At 45.3% G+C, this 20,028-nt stretch overlaps 2 protein-coding genes across 3 annotated transcripts in view; one reads left to right on the plus strand and one right to left on the minus strand.

Moving 5' to 3' along the window:
• The window catches only part of tubgcp3 (tubulin gamma complex component 3), a 34,595-nt gene extending 34,299 nt beyond the window's left edge, over positions 1–296 (minus strand). Inside the window, exon 1 of the mRNA XM_080758088.1 lies at positions 54–296. Within this exon, the coding sequence (XP_080614214.1) occupies positions 54–129 (76 nt within the window). The 5' untranslated portion in view covers positions 130–296. The remainder of the gene's footprint in view (positions 1–53) is intronic.
• A 1,142-nt stretch (positions 297–1,438) lies between these two features.
• LOC308311489 (phospholipid-transporting ATPase IH-like) overlaps positions 1,439–20,028 on the plus strand; it is a 69,694-nt gene continuing 51,104 nt past the window's right edge. For both annotated transcript variants that reach the window (XM_080758178.1, XM_080758179.1), the window contains exon 1: positions 1,439–1,880. In XM_080758178.1, coding sequence (XP_080614304.1) covers positions 1,836–1,880 — 45 coding nt within the window. In that variant the 5' untranslated portion in view covers positions 1,439–1,835. The remainder of the gene's footprint in view (positions 1,881–20,028) is intronic.

Raw genomic sequence — 20,028 nt, forward strand, 5'->3', positions numbered from 1 at the left:
CTAACGGTTGTCCCGAGGAAGCGGCTCTGCTCTCTGCTCAGCCCCACATTTACCTTCGCTTTTCCCGGTGAGTCTGCAGCAGAGGCTCTGCAGCAGCACGTTGGGGGACTTCTGGTCCGGAGCGGCCATGGTGCCTTTGGCACAAAAAAACAACAACCAAAACACTCGTTTATTTACCACTAATGAACGGAACCGCGGTTAACTATAACTGCGCTCCAACGCCATTTTAACAGTACCCGCCAACAGCTGAACAGCACAGCAGAGAGGCGTTGCTATGTTGCTAACATTGGAGACTGGAGAGAGAGGGACAGCGGGAAGTAAACACTCCCCCGTCCCCCGAAACACGTTCTGGGGATGAAAGGTTCCGACCCCCGTGGGTGAAGAGGAGCTGGTGGGCATTTTTGACAGGCAGCTAAGCAAAATTGAAGAGGCTATTAAATTAATTTCTAGTACTTGAGTAAAAGTTTAATATTTGTCTTGGAAATGTAGGCCTACTTATGAAACGTTGGGACACGCGCGCGCGCACGCACACACAAACAGAATAATTTGGGGGAGCTGTCCAGCACCCCGACTTTTCAGGGGAGCTGTCCTTCACCCATGTGGTGCTGAAATTATAGGACTATGTTGGGAATGTGCACACAGCGGTAAATGATTCGTATATATATATATATATATATATATATATATATATATATATATATATATATATATATATACACACACATACACACCTAATTACTTGGGTTAAAATATATGCTAAACAGTAAACACACACGTCTATAATTTCGACTGTAGATGACGTATTTCATCGGTTCTGACATTTAAAAAATGTCAGAATCGATCAAATGCATTATCTATGGCAGTCTAAATCGTATAGGCTAGGCTACAACATGTCTATGATGATGATGACTTCACTTGATGAGGGATATTGTGACTAATCCCCTCATAAATTATGCAGCTTTTGGTTATACGTTGATCCTTTCATAACATCAGTAAAGCTTGCTTGCTTTATTAGTTTATTTATTCATTAATGAATGTATTTATTTATTTAAAGAGGGGGGGGGGGGTCTTTTTATTCCAACAGCCCGGAGCACATATTATGGGCGTAGAGTGCCGGGCTTGTCCAAACACAAGGAATTCTTCGACCTATTGAGTTGCAAGTGAAGGCAGGTACGGAACGTAACACTAGAGAGCGCAGACAGAGCGCTCATCCACACACACACACACACACACACACCACCACCAGCAGTGCACATACTCACAGCCCGTGACGTATAGAAGAGACGGAAGAAAAGCTCCTTGGCTTTACACACACACACACACACACACACACACACACACACACACACACACGCAAGAAGATTACAACCGAGAGAGAGAGAGAGAGAGAGAGAGAGAGAGAGAGAGAGAGAGAGAGAGAGGGGAGGAGGAGGAGTAGTATAGCCCGCGCGCGGAGGAGATCAAGAAAAGCGATAGAAGAGTGGTGGTCGTGAATCTCAGCAGAAGAGGTGGGGCACTTGTGCACGTGAACTCTCCCCAACTCTGACTGAAGAAGAATTAAAAGCGCATGCCGGCCGGGCACAACAATGGTTACTGGCTCGTTCGCACACCTATAAGGTGATTATTTTGTTTTGTTTTGTGTTGTCCTGGAAGCAGAAGAGAAAGAAGAAGAGGAGGATAAGGAGGACGAGAGGAGGACAGGAGGGTGGTGAAAGTCATGGAGAAGAACAGGGCAGAGATAATAGAGAGAAGCTAGCGTTTAAAGCGACGGTAAAAAATAAAAAAAATAAAAACACCCACGAAGTGTGCGCGGAGAGGAAAGGCCGGGGAGCAGGATGGGGGTGGATTTCAGCACCCTCCGGACCCTCATCAGCCGATATGTAAGTTTTACGGAGCGCACTTCGACACACACACACACACACACACACACACACACACACACACACACACACACACACACACACACACACACTGTGACACACACATTCTTGTTCTCTCGGACATATAAATACTACATGTGGGCATTTGGTTTAAGCTCCGTACTAGCATCAGTGAGGTTTCAAATTGCGCCAATGAGGCAGACAGTCCTATGTGTATACGGCTCGAGTTTCACTCTTGAGAGAGGAAAAGGGGAAGAGAGAAACGAAACGGCTGTTGAGGAGGGGAACATCGCAGGGGAATGTTATCGGTTACCTGACCCCCACACACACTGCATGCCTGGCTGCCACAGCCGCCGCCACAGTGGAAGTTGGGGTATAGTCTTGACGGTAACAGGTACGGTCGCCCAACCCGGTCTCACACAAAAAGGTCGCCCCAATTCCATTCTCGCCCCAGCTTTTTTCCGCCGACCTCACGCCGATCACAGCTCAGTGCGGCGGTTCTTGTATTCTATTATTTTGTTTTACTGGGAATAATGTTAGAAATAAGTTTAGGGTTAGGCATAGTTTTACTGGAGTTAAGTTTAGGAATAGGGTTAGGTTTAACCGTTTAAGCATAATTTACTTAGGTTACTTTAGGAATACCAGGCCGCCTGTACGCCCGGGGCGAGTTGGTAAAGGGGGTGAGTTGTTTTTGTGTCCACGAGGTTAGACTACAGTCAAAACAGCATTTCTGTGACAGGAGATCAGGAGGTTATTTTGAGTGTTATAATACCCTTAACCTAATACCTATAAAATGTTAGACTCTCATAATGTATTTGATCGATTCTGACAAAAGTATTCAAATACATGAGAGTCTAAATCTTAGGCTAACCTATACCTACAGTATATACATTTGATGGCCTATTCCTCATGGGAGAAAATACAGTAGGCCTGTACCAGACCTACTGTGTAATAGGCTTCCACTTTATAGCCAGCCCATAGAGCCCCATTGTGAACCCGGACATGTTGAGTATAGCCTACACCAAGGTTTTATGTTAGAAATGTTGAGTATGGTCACATATTATGCCAATTATGAAAATTGCTCAACATAATGCAAGTTAGCATCTGACAGTTTCTATATGCATGCTGGGGACTCATACTCAACATTTCCAACATAAAACTTTGGTGTACTAAACATGCATGTGGGTTCACATTCTAGCAAGTGGACTATTATATAAAAGGGAATAATAAATACATTTTAATTTGCATTCCGACTCAGAGAGAGAGGGCATTTTAAGATTAGCAGTAGCCTATTAGTCAGTCATGTAGTACATAGTCTAAAAGCTTCGCTCGCATTACAGTTTCTCCCAGACCAACTTGAGTGGCCCCCTACTTACTACACACAGGTCAAGTCACATGAATTATGTAGGCCTAATATAGAGCTGTTTTCTCTCTCAAATCGATTGCAAACATTGTCATCTTGCAGGCTTATCTTGCTGATGGCCTATCTAGCTCGCATTAGTCCGCACTCCGCACAGTCAGTCTGGCGCTAATCCAAGCGCTGCTCACATGAGAGTTTCTATCCCAGCTTATGCAGGAGTAGGCCACGTTCTCCCAACTGTTGAAAATGACTGCTTTAATACAATAGGCCTACAGAATAGAATACACTGTGACCGTCTGTGAGCAGTAGAGGAACACATATATAGGATTAGATGGCACATGCAGACCCGTGCGTCCCCCTTCCTTCCCACACTGCATCGGTACTAAAATATGTTGACGATGTTCATCCATTCAACCAACTCATTTATTTTTAAATTTTCTATATTTTACAATGGATATAACCTAGTTTTCAATATGCTATTATTTCACACGTCTGATTCCTGAGAGAAGACACACCTGTTTTCCCCCACACTATAGTTTCACACGGTTGATTTATTACTCGTTGGATTTTTAGAGCAAAGCGTCTGTCTGGGCGTGTTTGTATTTGTATCATCATGCTCTCTCACTAAATACAATGGACCACAGACTCACTCAGAGTACACACTGATTCATTTGGCAGACAGCCCAAGTTAGTTCCGAATGAATCACAAAATAAACCACTGACGTAGCTTATTAGGCTATACTTGACCTAATACTCATGCACCTCTCGGTGGTGCTCTCAGTGGCTTTTAAAAGGCATTGTACCATCATGACGGTTCCACACATTGTCAAATCAATGGCGGTCCTTTGAGTTATACTCAGAACAATGCAACATTTGTAACCTACAGTATATTAATAGCTGCCCAGGCCTACATGGTCAAGAATGTTATTCTGGTTTTTTTTACCACATAGTTGATTGCTTTGCTGACTTCAGACCTCAGTTACACATGACAGCATTTTTCTTTATTATAAATTGCATTATTAATTAATAAGGCAACATTGCTTCTCCACTAAACTTTGCTGACAAAACAGTTCTTAGTCAATCAGTCCATTGCATTAGAGACCGCACGCATTATGCCATGCAGCAATTGTTCCATGAAAAGTATTGATTTGTCTTTAAAGCTTTTTACATTAGAGAGGCAGTTCAATGGGAGCATGTAATGTTGTCTACAGTGGACCCCGCACGGTCCCCGCAGTCACCCTACAGTTGGAGCCTCGAAGTTGACTGAGCAAGTTGAAGAGAAGAGGTGTGTGTGTGTGTGTGTGTGTGTGTGTGTGTGTGTGTGTGTGTGTGTGTGTGTGTGTGTGTGTGTGTGTGTGTGTGTGTGTGTGTGTGTGTGTGTGTGTGTGTGCGTGTGTGTGTGTGTTTTGTTTTTGTGCCTTTATTGATAGTTTCAGTGAAGATGGACAAGCAGGAAAGAGGGAGAGAGAGAGAAGGGGAGAGACACGCAGCAAAGTTCATCATGAACGGGACTCGAACACGCGACGCGCTGTCAGGCCTTGCAGAGCCAATATATGTGGTATGCGCCTGGACCGCTATAGGCCAGCGGGTGCCCGTGTGTGTTACAATTAGGAAAAGATTCAGGCATGTCACCTTTACAGTTAGGGTTAGAAATGGAATTTATAAAATTGTAAGTAGAAGTATGCAAACATGTGTGCATGCGCTCGTACGTGTGTGTGTGTGTGTGTGTGTGTGTGTGTGTGTGTGTGTGTGTGTGTGTGTGTGTGTGTGTGTGTGTGTGTGTGGGGAAAGAAGCAGGACAGAGGAGAATAAGCAGGAAATGGATTAGTGTCACACAGGGGTGACACGGTCATGTGATGTGAAAACAGCAGATTCTCCAACAGGACGTTGAGCCTCACCATTTACTCGCACATTAGTCAGGGATGGTTTTCAGTTACGACTCAATATCACATGATCAAAGTGTCAATGATCAATGAATAATTTAGATATTTACACACTCCTATAAGGAAAGTTCACGGGCTTACTGTGCAAACATGCTGCAACTCGTGCAGAGATATGACCTGCAGCAGTTGTAAATACCAAGTTCCGAATATGTAGGCCGAGGAGAGTTGACACTCGACAGTTCACCTGCCTTTGTGTTAAGTTATAGAACCATGCAGTAGGTGTAGGTTATAATAATCCCACAAAGAATTAAGCATCGCCTGCTAAAGAAATCCTTTATTTCATGAATCTACATGTTCCTCGTATGGTTCTAATCCAACCCTGCATGCGTCCCAATTTTGGGCATGTGTTAATAGTCTTATGATTTGTCACAAACAGCAGCTCTACACGCTCACAACACGTCACATCATTCATTTTTGAGGGACGATAGCCCCTCCTATGTGTCCTTATATGCTTTTGGTTGCGTAACACATTGCGTAGCATGTGCGTAGCACAAAGACGAAGGTGAGGACGCAAATGCTGATTGGCCGGAATGAGATGATGTATGATGTGATGATGTACGATGATAAGATCGCCCCTCACTTCACACGGGTGTGATTTTTGGACAAAATAATCTACACAGAGACATTTGGTGTATAGCGGGGGGGGGAAAGGGCCTTATACGGTATCACAGACCACTGGGAGACAACGATATATGGTTAAAGTTATAAGGGTTCTTTATAGAACCATTATTATATATCTGAAAGGTTCTTTCTGGAACAAAGACGGATTATTCTGTGGCATCACTCTGAAGAACCACTTTTGGTTCCAGTTCAGTCTGCGCTTTTATTTCTCTGTGTGTACGAGAGAACAGGAGAGGGGAAGAGAGAGAGAGAGAGAGATTTGGTCATAGACCTGCCAGCAGTGCCAGCGTAGCAGACATCTGACTCCACCCAGGGGCTTTGACCATGCACACAGTGCTTTTGTGCTACTTTGTGGCGTGTTAAAACTGGGACTCAGACACATTGTGGAGTACAGCGATAATGCCCTCATTGTCAGAGGGTTGCTGGTCTTGGATATTGCAGATTTGTATATTATTACTGCTATAGTAAGTATGTGCAGCGGCGGTATATGTACGCACGCCTAAGATGGTGTTACGTAAGACAATGTCTATCTATCAAGTCAAACATCTACCCACCAGAGTTGAAATCTTCATACTAGCTATCATCTCTGTTCAGTCCAAAGGAAAAGGAGATGTAATCGCACTGACAAGTAATTGCACTGAGGCCTGGTGTACTTTCATGTACTGTACTGTACTCCTTTCTCTCTCCTCTCCTCTCCTCTCCTCTCCTCTCCTCTCCTCTCCTCTCCTCTCCTCTCCTCTCCTCTCCTCTCCTCTCCTCTCCTCTCCTATTAGTAAAGAACTGAACAAGGCCTGCTGGGTTTGCATTGATTGAACACAGCCTGCAAACATATTATACAGTAGCTGCTGACTAATCTGGACCTTTGGACAAATCACAGGAAGTGCCCCACCTGATTTACTAACGACCAGTTTGATGATCAAAGGAGCTATTGCTACTATTGAGATAACTGTCAAAATAAAGGGCACCCCCTTTACAGTCAGATCAGGGTGTTTTCATTTTAATTACACCGCTCTATAAACAAAATAATTTATACCCAATGCCAGGGTATACCTGGCTCTCGATGGTGACGTAATAATAGGTAGGTTTCAGATTACATACATGTATACAAGAGGCATTACCTTTAATCCACCCGACACTGAAACATATCTATATTACGTCACCATCGAAAGCCATGAGTCATACCCTGGCATTGGTACATATCTTCATTACGTCACTCTCAAATCAGAGTTTTCTCCATTGCTCTGTGAAGCAGATCATGCAGCCACGGCATACGCATCGGAGCAGCAGACAAACAACTTCACTTGCGCACGCGTTGAAAAAACCACTAGGTTTAAACTTCAAACCAAAGGCAGTTAAAATAAGTTGGCGAGTGGATCGTTCTCTTTGTTGTGTATTATCGTGAGCTCATCATCATCACCTGATAAGCTGCATGCATGGGAGAGGGAATACTCTAGCTGGGTGGTGAGGCAGAGGCCGACCTATCACATGTTCCCCTTGGCTCCGTCTGACTGTCAATAATTCATAAGCAAGGCAGCGTGACACCACCGTGCTCCGACATTCATACCATGGAAGCTATGTGTCTGCAGAGCATTTTATATACGTAATAATAATGATAATTTCTATTTACTTCCATCTGTTCTCCAGGCATACTTTGATCATATGATCCCTATAGCGTCCCTACTTGGGGGGGGGGGGGGGGGGGGATATAAGAGATCTACTTTGTATCTTTCTTTGTAGTCGATAATTCTGCTAATATTGAGAGGTGATGAGTAATGAGGAGTCTGTTGTTTACAATAGACTGAACAGACCCAGTTCCCAGAAAAACAACTCTACACCCATGGGATTGTGTCCGTGTGATAAATAAATATTTAATTGGAGACAATTAACTGAACTGGAAGATTTGTTTTCACACAAATACAACAATGTATAAGCCTGTATTTGGGAAATACAAAAGAATCACACTCGTGTGAAGTGAGGGGCGCTCTCATCATCATACATCAAATCATTTCCGTGGTACAAACACACAGACACACAAAGTCTAAAAAAAGGCATATCAACACGTTTCACGCCTACGTCTCATGTTGCCCAAATAAAACCCTTTAAACCCTTTATTCTCTATTCCAGAGCCTGTTCTGTTTTTGAGGGGCGCCACTGCGCCAGCCCCTACTATGCCCAGCTTTGTGTGCACCACGGACTGTGATGATTTCATTGGGCCGAGCACAGAATGTGATGATGTACGATGATAAGAGCGTCCCGAGTGTGATATTTCTTTCTACACTTAAATATATATATATATATATATAAATATAAATATATACAGTATATGACCTCAACAACCAGTCACAACGTCACAATGCGTTGTTAAAGTTTATAAGCTATTTGGGGCCGAACGTTTGCCCACCAGAACAGGGAAAGCTGCAGGGTTCATGTGGTTATGTGGTTAAAATATACAGTATGTTGTTTTTAAAGCGTAGTTCACAAAACAATTTGACGAAGACAGAGTTATAAACATCAGTTATTTAAGACATCAGGTTTGAAAGAGAGTTTGTGTGCTGATCATGGCACTACAGTGTTCCTTCCATGCTTAGCAGCCTAGCAACCTATGCACGGCAGCCAAGTTTTTATGAGTTAACACTGTCCTGCCTACACGCTGGCTGTAAAGACCAGGGTTAATGTCATTATCGGAAGGATTTAGAGGTACTGCCTAATCCAGTTGGTCTTCCTTCAGGCATGGCTGCTGCCTGGCTTTATAAACAGGGATTTAATGGTCATTGTCGGTTGCCACATTCTGTTACACGGAGAGATACGTCTCAGAAACGTATCAAAGCATTGGTGGATTTTCTGGATGTTCTTCACTGACGATGTATTGTAGAAGAAATGTCCCCTGAGGTAGTCGTTGTGAATGAGAAAGGGCTCCGTGTCGACTTGCCTGGGTTACGGGGACTTTGCCCGTTTGTATTTTTAAGTAAAAGGTTGACGCATTTCCCAATGCTTTCCGTTCCGTGTTTTTGAGAACCTGCATGCTCCCTCGGAGCTGAAAAGTCTATCCTACGTAAACCGCTGTGTTTTACTTTTATAGTGTTATCTGCAGAGTGGCCCCGAGGACAAGCTTTTTCTCTGTTGTTACTAAAGTGATAAGAGGAATTTTACCAAGGTCTGTTTCTCGACTGGGCGGGTCGCAAAGAATTCTCTCGCAGGGTCTTTGACCAAGAACAGCCAATGCAGGGAGAGTAGACGGTCTCTCGTGACATCACAGGGGTTTCTGGCCCTGAGTGAAACCTGTATAAACACAGCACAAGCATTGAAGCATGGCAAACCGCCCAAGGATGCAACAGTAATTTAGTAACTTAGTTAACAAGGAGATACTCAGTGTTATTTCCCTTTTTCTGGCTCTGAACTCCAGCCCTGAGGATTAAGGAATGTTCATTCATTCATTCATTCATTCAAACAAACCTTTATTTATTCTCGTAAGACATTGAGGTCACACTCATATGCAGTGTCGTCGAGATACAACATCATACACCATTTCAAAAGAAAAACAGAACAGAACAGCAACGTTTCCTCATCGCGTGACGTAGCATGCATGTTTAAAAACATAAGTCTGCAATCAAAGTTGACCGTATGTTACGGGAGAACAGATCTTTAATTTAAGCTGTTTTCCCCTGCTGTGTTTACATGTGGACATGAATGTCCACTAAGGTCATGAATCATGATTGTTCCAGGATTAAATGCGACTGTATTATACTCCTTGTCAGTCATGTTAATATTAGTCCCAAAGCATACATTTGTAAAACAACGTTCTAAACCAACTATGACATACGTATAATGTGATTAACAAATTCCCTGTCTTGTTAAAAAAAAGGAAAACTCCCATTTAATGCAGGTAAATACTCAAAGATTAGATACAGAAAAGGTGGTAGTGTGAAGGGGGTCCTTTAAGTTTAACGGGTCCCCATTTTTGTGTGTGTGTGTGTGTGTGTGTGTGTGTGTGTGGTGTGTGTGTGTGTGTGTGTGTGTGTGTGTGTGTGTGTGTGTGTTTGTGATGACATGATGGATTGTCTAGGGTTAATGGTGTATAGCCCCTGTCAAGGGAAAGCGTGCGAGAAAGAGACATTGAAAGACAGAGAGACTGAGTGTGTGTGAGAGAGAGAGAGAGAGAGAGAGAGAGAGAGAGAGATGTGAAATACTCATACAAAAAAACATAGGCCTATAGAAGGTAAATTGAGAGGGTAGAGAAACTTAGAAAGAGAGAGTGCCTCATATGACAGAGAGAGACAGAGACACACACACACACACACACACACACACACACACACACACACAGAACTAGACGAGAGAGGGGGGAGGGAGGGAGAGAGAGAGAGGAGAGATAAAGATGCATTGTTTGTAGTGGGGTCATGCAGGGTGTCCAAAGTGCTGAGGAGGGCAGGAAACATAGTAATGTTCTCCCGTGTCCGACTGAGAGAAATGATAACACACCTACTTAATACTGGAAACTATCTGTCCCACATGGACGACACGCTGTAGGTCAGATACAGAGGAGAGAAGAGAGGAGGAGAGGGGAAACAGAGACAAGAGACTCTGTCTCTCCTTCCTATTTGTTTTATCGTTCTACCTTCTCTCCATGTGTTGCTGCATTGGTGTTGGCACGGCAGTATAGCCCAACAACAGCCATTAGAGCGTTATCGACTATCTGTATTGCTACGAGCACTTTCATCCAATGTTGACTGGACTCAGGTCAGCGGTGGTGTGCTGCCTTCGACCCCATGGTCTAAATACTGAACTTGAGGACGATGATGCTGCTGACATTTGGACGTACTTTATTTGTGCCCAGAAATGGCCCATTGATTACATACCGTATTACTTACAGGCACTACCTCGATCTTCACCGTGACCACTCCCCCGCACCTGCCCAAGAGACGATGATAAAAGCTTTAAAATGCGATATCCGACGGGAGCCCTTCCAAAACCCACTCACTCGCTGTCGCAGATACAAATGATTAAACATTCACGCACTACTTCCTGGAGGTGCATTTGTTGCTAGGCGACGGCGGGCCTAAGCCAATATTTATTGGCCGGGACTGTAAATGATGCAAGGTGGGGTTTATACGGAAAATGATTGTTTGGTTTTACAACCAGGGCTGGTGATGTCATCACACTGGTGTTTGTGATGTCAAGCAAGGTCCCTTAAGATCTGAGGCCCATTCTTGCCTTTTAAATCAAACCGTATTAACATGTATTTGACATGCAGACCCATCGCCCCACTGTGTTGTGCCAGAGTCCCCCCAGTTAAGACATTTCAACGTTGAGATTTTCCAAAAGCTGTTAAAAAAAATGTCCAGAGCACAGCAGCACATAATGATGTAACAATGGACACACACACGGACACACACACAGACACGCACACTCGCACACACACACTCATCACCGCGTAGGAAGACATGAACTGAAGAAGAACATGAACAACTGACATGCCAACTAATCGCATGAGGGGCCAAAGTCGATTTCGGCTGAAAACCGTTTACCGCTGCCGCGCAAGAGATAGGCATTGTCTGTGCGTGTGTGACGTTTTAAAACGGCCATCAGAGCTGTGAAATTATTCAGTAAGATCTATTCATTATTTAATTGCCCGGAATTCAGTTGGTGAAATGTGAGGATTGGCTGAATGGTCGAGTGACTGCAGAGAGAAACGGCGCTAATCCATTTAATCTGATCCATTAGGCCGCGGTCAGAGGGCAGGTCCTGTGAGGGTCACATGTCAGCCCTGTGACCCGGGGAGATGTCTTCACGCCTCTGTGTGCATGGAGACATCATTCTCTCTCTATTCAAACATTTACTACTTACACTTATAAAGGTTGATATTCCATTTGGTTCCATTTGAACACTCTCAGAGTTAACCCATTTAGACCTGAGAAAAGATTCTACAAATGCCTTCTAAATCATGACAGTTTTCTGAAAAACCTGTTTCTATGTCAGTCGTTCTCAAACATTTTCATGTCAAGGACTCCCAAAATATCTGTATTTGGCTTCCATCCCCCATCTGAAAATATGTTGTTATGGCCTTTTCGGGGCGGTTCTGGACAACCGTGGGTCCGACCGACTCGACACCGGGCACTGCACTCCCTGCAGTGGTGTGGCACGCGTGTGTCCAATTTGAAGTCGGTGGGGGGCGAACGGTTCTCGAGTTATGTGGATTAAACACAGAGACAGAGACATGGTGCATTTTAGATAGATTTCAGTAATCTTAACTTCTTAACATCGTTGCTTCTTCAGACAACCAGGTCAGCCGGGGGAGGCCTCAGAGGGATCTGGCCCATGGTGAAGCGCTCTGCCTCAAACTGACTCAGTTCCTCTCGAGTCAGGTCGCCCCGCGGGGTGAAGGGGCCGTTTGATGGCCCTGCCGCGGCACCGCCTGCCGTCCTGGCGCTTAACCCGAACCCTCCGCTCGTCTGTCCAAAGGCACTCGCGCCGCCACCTCCCACTTGCGCCGCCACCGCCCCGAAGCTGCTCCCGAATCCTCCGCCCGGGGTGTTGTTGGGAGTCGAGAGGCCGACGAACCCGGAAGCGGAGGAGCCAAATGCCAAAGTGGCCGGTGCTTTGTCCAGGGACGACGGCAGAGTGACGGGGACACCGGAACCAGAGGGAAAGGAGGAGGCCGGGAATAAACCAAACGCAGAGGGAGGCTGTGCTACGGCACTACCAAATGCCGAAAAGCCAAAACCGGGGGCGGCTGTGGTGCCAACGCCAAAACCGGGGGCGGCTGTGGTGCCAAAGCCAACACTGCTGGCCTGTGTACAATCTGGCGACCCAAAGCCTCCTGACCCAAAGCTGGATGTAGAGGGTCCGAATCCACTCCCAAAACCTCCTCCTCCTCCTCCTCGACCCCAGTCACCACCACCACCACCACCACCACCACCAGCACCACCCTGAGGCGAGAAGTGTGACGGCTGTATGTAATTCCCTCCAGATCGCTGAGGAGCGCTGTTCGCCCAAACTCGCTTGTTGTCACCATGTCCACCGCCTCCACCTCCTCTGGGCTGTTGCTGACATGCACGCGTGTTGTTGCTATACCCACCACCTCCACCCGCTCCTCCTCCTCCTCCTCTTTCTCTTCCTCCTCCTCCTCCTCCTCCTCCTCCTCCTCCTCCTCCTCTCCTTTCTGTGGGATGCTCATTCCAACATTTGTCGCCGTACCTGCAACGGCCTTGGAGAAAGAAGGCACAGACCGGCATGGCGTTTTCAAACTTTCACACCACCTCATTTGCTTGCCTTTTATAGTGACGTGGGGCAGTGGCATCTGTCACCTATGATATATCCATGACGTTTTATATGAGCCCATATTTGGGCAAAGTGTGAAGGAAAAAAATGTACCCCCGTATTGAAGTGAGGGGCATTCTTATCATCGTACGTCATCTCATTCCGGGCCAATCACAATTTGCATCCTCCTTCACCGAGTGCCGCGCTACGAGCTTGTAGATCTGCTATTTTTGAAAAACCGTGAAAATGTGGCGCAAGTCTTTGAATATAGCGAACATTTTTAACTCAAATATTGGCTTCTGGGGGGGGGGGGGGGGGGTCCGCAGCCAAGTACAGATAATCATGGGGGTCCTTGAAACATATAGGTTTTTCTGAAAACTGAAGACATTTTATAGATGTAGAATATAGTGTCAGGTCTAAATGGGTTAAAGCAGGAGAAGATAGATAGATGGATAGATAAACTGATGATAGCATAGTTTTCTATGCCCCATATATTCACCCTGCCCACCCTAACTGGCCCACAGTTCTGTCTGTCTTTCCTTCAGCGTAACGGAGCATGAACTCCTCCACCTTCTCTCCCCGTCTCCCTCATCCAGTGTGACAAGAGTTATGAAAACGCACACACACACACACACACACACACACACACACACACACACACACACACACACACACACACACACACACACACAAAGCCAGTGTGTAAGAGAAGAGATGCCAAAACGACACCAGCAGTGCGAAAGAACGAGAGCGCGCGCGGGTGCAGGCCGAGGCGGAGATGGGAGAAAGTCAGAGGGACAAGTGAACATTATTGAGGGACAAGTGGATAATCTCACGGCTGTCGAGGGGATAATGAAGAACAAACTGACTGTGTATAGCCCATAATCTGTGTGTGTGCGCGCGTGCGTGCATGCGTGTATGTGTGTGCGTGCGTCCAGTGACCACAGTGTGCTCCGCGCTGTCTCCCTATGGGTGACATGGAAGGACACTGGGATTCATGGAGGACGAGTAGTGGCAGCTAGTGTAACACTGTGGAACAGCACATCAAAGCACACTGGGATGGAAGACTAGTATACTATAGACCTGTGGTTAACCGCTGCTATAGACAACAGAACAAAACAGATTGGCATAACAGCAAAATGAAATGGTGGACAACATTACAGTATTGTACATAAGTATAAGTAAGCCTTGCAGAGCCATGAGGCCCATAGGGGGCAGGAGCCTATATATCTCCTGTTTCTGTATAGCGTGAGGCAGCTCGATGTACAAGTACACCCCCTGGACATGATGCTATAGTACTGTATGCCGCAGGGACGCGTGATTCTGAATCCCACCGCAGTTCTAGGAAAGCCCCGCTGTGATTGGCCAGTAGTCGCTGTGATTGACAGTTCTCGCTTTTGAAACTGCCTAAACCTCACCCTAACCTCAGTATGAAACTATGCCTGCCCGGGAGCCAATCAGACACATGGTAAGGCGGGTCTATCCCAGAACGTTCGGTGGGATTCATAATCACGCCGCAGGCACTTAACCACAATCCAACCCTTGATGCTGAGTTCCACGCGGGGAGGCACTGCATCCCATTTTATTTGGTACAGTATATGACACTGAAATGACACTCTTTAAATATCACTCCTACAGCTTTTGTCCAAACATCACGTATACATCTATAGTCATGTGATCAAAAGTTTACAATAACGTCATCAATATGAACCCCTCGACTTCCGCAGATTCCACTCGCCTCTATAATCAGTGAATTCAGAACACAGCTGAGCTGGCGGAGGGAGACCTTTGCTCCGAGGAAGCACTTATTCTAGTTACACCATATGGTGTTGTGTGGGATCCGCTCAGTGGTGGAAAAAGTGCTGAATTGTTTTACTTACGTAAAAGTACCAATACTGCAATTTAGAACTACTTTGTTACAAGTAAAAGTACGGAATTGAAAATGTGCTTGAGTAAAAGTACAAAAGTGTCGGCATCAAAATGTACTTAAAGTAGGCTACTAAAAGTAAGTGTTCATATTGCAGAATGTCCCATTTCACAAGTTCAAAATGTGTAGAAAAGCTATTGAAATCAGCTATTTTCAAATGGCCGAAATGTATAGGGTTGAAGTGATTAATGTTTTCTAAAAAAAAATTAAATCGCCAAAGTAACTAAAGTTTTCAAATAATTGTTGTGGAGTAAAAGTAAAATTTTGGGCTCCGAGATGTAGTGGAGTAGAAGTAAGAGTACTGGAAATTGGAAATACTTAGGTAAAGTACAAATACCTCAAAACTTTACTTAAGTACAGTATACTTCAGTAAAAGCACTTAGTTACTTTCCACCACAGGATCATCCGCTCCTAATTTCCGACAGCGTATTAGTCCGACAGCGTGCATGGCTTTGTGGGCGGTTACAGGGTTAGTAATATAAATGGGTCCAGAGTTAGACCAACCCGCACCGCACCGCCGGGAATAATGTGCTTTTGGAACAATGGCGCTCGCTGACCCGAGTTATGTAGGGACAAGGTTTTGTGTGTGTGAGTCAGTATTGGTCTATACGTCACTCTGGATATGTTTATGAGTCTGTATTGACAGTGCACGACTCCCTTTGTGTGTGTGTGTGTGTGTGTGTGTGTGTGTGTGTGTGTGTGTGTGTGTGTGTGTGCGTGTGTGAGTGTGTGTGCGCGAGTGTGTGTTTGATGTGCCAGGGAGGTGTCAAAGGCTACAAAAGCAGTGAGAGGAAAGCCATTAGCCAGCAGCTTGTCAGAGATAAACATTAGATGAGAGAAAGAAATACTACCTCATTAATGGGAGGAGAGAGGAGTGAGAGAAGGGAGGGGTGATGTGAGAGAGAGAGACGGGGTGGAAAAAGTGAAAGAAGTTCAGATCTTTGGACTTTAAGCTGTAGGAAATACTTGGCATAGTGGTTGAAAGTATTCATTGATTGCTATGAGTCCCGTGGTGGGAGTTCTGGTCTGGTTTTGGTGAATATGAAGTAGTTCCGGTCATTTGGGGGGGGGCACAGGGGGCCACGCATTAAAAATAAATTACCCTATTGGCCTGAAAATATTTTTTTTTTCTCCAATGGAAATATCCTAAAAAAACAGGGTCTTATAATCGGGGACTATAGAGCGTCACAGTCCCGCCCCCTACCAGGGCCCAGGAAATGATTCCCCGTTCATTTTCCTCATAGACATTTCAAAAAGTATTTATTTAAAGACCTTTTAAGCCTCGTACAAAGCCAACTCGAGTTGTGACAAATCATGACAAAAAACCTTTTTTGTTGTTTTTCTTCTTTGAAATTATTAGTTTTGCCCAAAATGTTGTGTTTGTTGTCATGATTTGTCACAACTCGAGTTAGCTTTGTCCGCGGCGTACACGTCTTTAAATAAATACTTTTTGAAAAGCCTATGGAGAAAATTAAGTTCTGGGTCGCACGTCGTCATGAAAGGGGGCGGGACTGCGACACTCTATAGACTATTTTGGACATTCAATGTTGTTTTTCCTCAATCATTTTGGTTTCAGGATTAATTTATTTATCACACTTCAATGCATATGATCTCTGTTCATATTATCACACGTCACTCTTGAGTCAGGAAATATAGTGCGTGCGTGCATGTATAAACGTAGCGTGTTTGCAGTGGGATGTACAGATCCGACAGTGTGGTGCAAACCAGTGGATTTAGGGTGTTATTGTAAAGCCGATGAGAGTTGCAGAGGCACAATCTGCTCCGTACCAAAGTCAAATGAATCACTGAGGCCACTAATCAATGCACAGGCAGGCAGTGTGTGTGTGTGTGTGTGTGTGTGTGTGTGTGTGTGTGTGTGTGCTCTCTAGGTCATCCTCAGATGAGCCCTCCATCGTCCCGTTTCTCCATACATCTGGCCAGTTCGTTGGTACTTTGCGCTCCCGCGTCATTCCTGAGTAGTCTACATTATGTTAATGTATATTTTCTGGCTCACCCATGGCACTCCATCATACAGAATTCTTGGTGGTAACATGTGTACTTCTTGCTGATGTTAAGTACTGCACGCAGCTTTCTGGTGTATTGCACCCATCTAGAGACTTCTGCAGGGTTGGCTTCAGGGTCCAGCATTCACTGCCGTATGGAGCGTCGCAGCCTTTCATGACGACGACGACAGGCCCAGAAGAGAATTCCCCCATTCATTTTTCCCATAGACGTTTCAAAGTACATTTTAAGCCACGGACAAAGCCGACTCTTGTTGTTTTGGGCGGGACACTCTATAGGAGAACAGACTCTACCGTTGCGTAGAAGAAGCTGGGTTTGGTTTGACGGGGGAGGTTGGAGTTCCATACACTGGCCCTCCGTGCCTCCATGCAAGGAAAACTTTGACTAGAGTCAAAGCAAAACCCAGCGCTGAGAAAATACAGTCAAATTGTTTAAATACCTTCCCCTACTAATATGGGTCAGCTGATGAACGTGTGTGTGTGTGTGTGTGTGTGTGTGTGTGTGTGTGTGTGTGTGTGTGTGTGTGTGTGTGTGTGTGTGTGTGAGTGAGTGAGAGAGAGAGAGACCTATCAGGTGACTGCTGCATGGTTAGTCAGCTGTTGATATCTGTTACTAAATAAACCACTAGTGAATAAGAAAATGCACGCGTCTTTGTTGGCTTTGAGGATTTGTTCACCAATGGGCACACAAGACACATTCTTTGTGCGTGTGTGTGTGTGTGTGTGTGTGTGTGTGTGTGTGGGAAGGAAGCACTGATAATCTCCGGCTTTGCTAGTCACATGACTCCTCTGTGTAGTGTATTCAAATAACAACACACTTATACTGTTGTTCCGCTGACGCACGCACGCACGCACGCACGCACGCACGCACGCACGCACGCACGCACGCACGCACGGCAAGTTTACGGGTTTATGCTCCATGGCATTCCCAGAATCAGTTTAGTGGGACTGTACAGCAGTATAGTTTTCTTAATTATGGACTGTATCCATGCAATCTTTCTTCCCTTTTTCCATTTCGATTGAATCATTATGACAATTCCCCAATAATTGTCCCTCCAGTCCAGACACACACACACACACACACACACACACACACACGGCCTAACAGGTCCGTTTGATTCGGGGGTCCGCGGGCTAATTAGTATGTCAATTTGGGGGTCCTTGACGTGAAAAGGTTTGGGAACCACTGCACCCCACACATACGCGTCTCTCGTTCCGACATGCTTGAAAAGTCGCCAGCTGTTTCTTTTCACTCGACAGTGAGTGAGTTTCAGGCTGCAACGCGTGCAGTTATAAGCTTGTAGATCGGCTATTTTCATAATTTTAATATACAGTATATAAAAAAGACAAATAATAAGATAAAGCCTGCAGTATAATAATCCAGGCTGGAGTTGAATACACTGACACCAAGCTATAGACAGGAACGGCTGGAACGTCACATCCGGTTTTAGCCCGGGATAAGAATGTTCTATGGCTGTCAATGCAACTTGGTCCAATCCTTAATCACATACGGACAAACATCTATGCCGATAATATCTAACTTGCGGAGGTAGCGTGCCTTGTCCACGGGCAACAGATCTTTCAATGTATGGCATTGCAAATACGTTTGATAATCGCTACTCTGAGCAATATTGTTTTGGAAATGCCGCAAATTGCATTGCAGTGAACGAGAGCAAATCACAACTTCCCCCGGGGGTGGGCGGAGTCACAGCTTGACACTCGCGCCGTGGTGTCACTGTCAGTGTATTCTATGAATTGAATTCAGTTGAGCTGAACTGAAATGAGTTGAGCTGTGTGGATTGAACTGCTCTGAACTGAAGATTCACTGAATCACATTGAAGCAGGCTACACTACAAATGCAATTCATACCAGTGATTCATACCATGCGATGCATACCAGTGATTCATACCATGCGATTGATTCATACCAGTGATTCATACCATGCGATTGATGCATACCAGTGATTCATACCATGCGATTGATTCATACCAGTGATTCATACCATGCGATTCATACCAGTGATTCATACCAGTCGTTGATCAGAAAAATCTCATGCATGTGGACAAACCGGTCCAGACTTTAGTACTGCCTGCCTGCCTGCCTGCCTGTCTGCCTGCCTGTCTGTCTGTCTGTCTGTCTGTCTGTCTGTCTGTCTGCCTGCCTGCCTGCCTGCCTTTGTCTAGCTGCAGCACATCACTTAGTGAGAATAAAAAGCAATCCTGTTGCTAAGACAGAAAACGTTCCCCAAACTCACTCTCACACGCACGCATGCTCCCTCTCTCTCTCTCACACTCTCCCACGTGCACGTTGCTCCGCTGACCCACATAGGGCCTGGAAACAGGTTCTATTTCGGAGCCGTGATGCTTCATCATGGGTGACACCAGGTCTCTGGTGACTCCGGCAGGCTCTGGGTTCACGGGGCACCGTGTGTTCGCTGTCTCACCATCTGCAGGGCCCGACGTAACGCCATGCACTGCCTCCAATTAACCCATTTTGCACGGGCGGGAACCCCTTTTGGTGTTTTAAATTAAGCGTTCTACTTTTAGCTATTGAAAAATAGCAGATTTACAAGCTCATAGCGCGAGTGCCGCGCTATGAGCTTGTAGGTCTTCTATTTTAGAAAAATGGTGAAAATGTGCCTCAAATCTTTGAATATATATTATTACAGAGTGAACATTTTAACTCAAATCTTTGCTTCTGGGGGAGGGGGGCAACATATTTTCAGATAGGGGGGCGGAGGCATATTACATATAATTTTTGGGGTCCTTGACATGAAATATCAAAGGGCCCCCTGAGAACAAAGGGCCCCTGGGCCACGGCCCGTGCACTGGCCCATTGGCTAATTAGTCCCTGGTGCTACATACGGTTTTGTAAGAACTTCGGTATCTGGAAGAATTTTGAGAGGATTAGCTTCGTACAGGCTGTCTACTCCTTGCAATCATACTGGCCACTCTCTTTATGTGGGTCCCTGACCCGCCACCAGTGCATTTTTAATGCATGTTTTTACAGATACAAGGTT

This window comes from Protomyctophum bolini (genome assembly GCF_963924005.1).
Source record: "Protomyctophum bolini genome assembly, chromosome: 24".
Lineage (NCBI taxonomy): Eukaryota > Metazoa > Chordata > Actinopteri > Myctophiformes > Myctophidae > Protomyctophum > Protomyctophum bolini.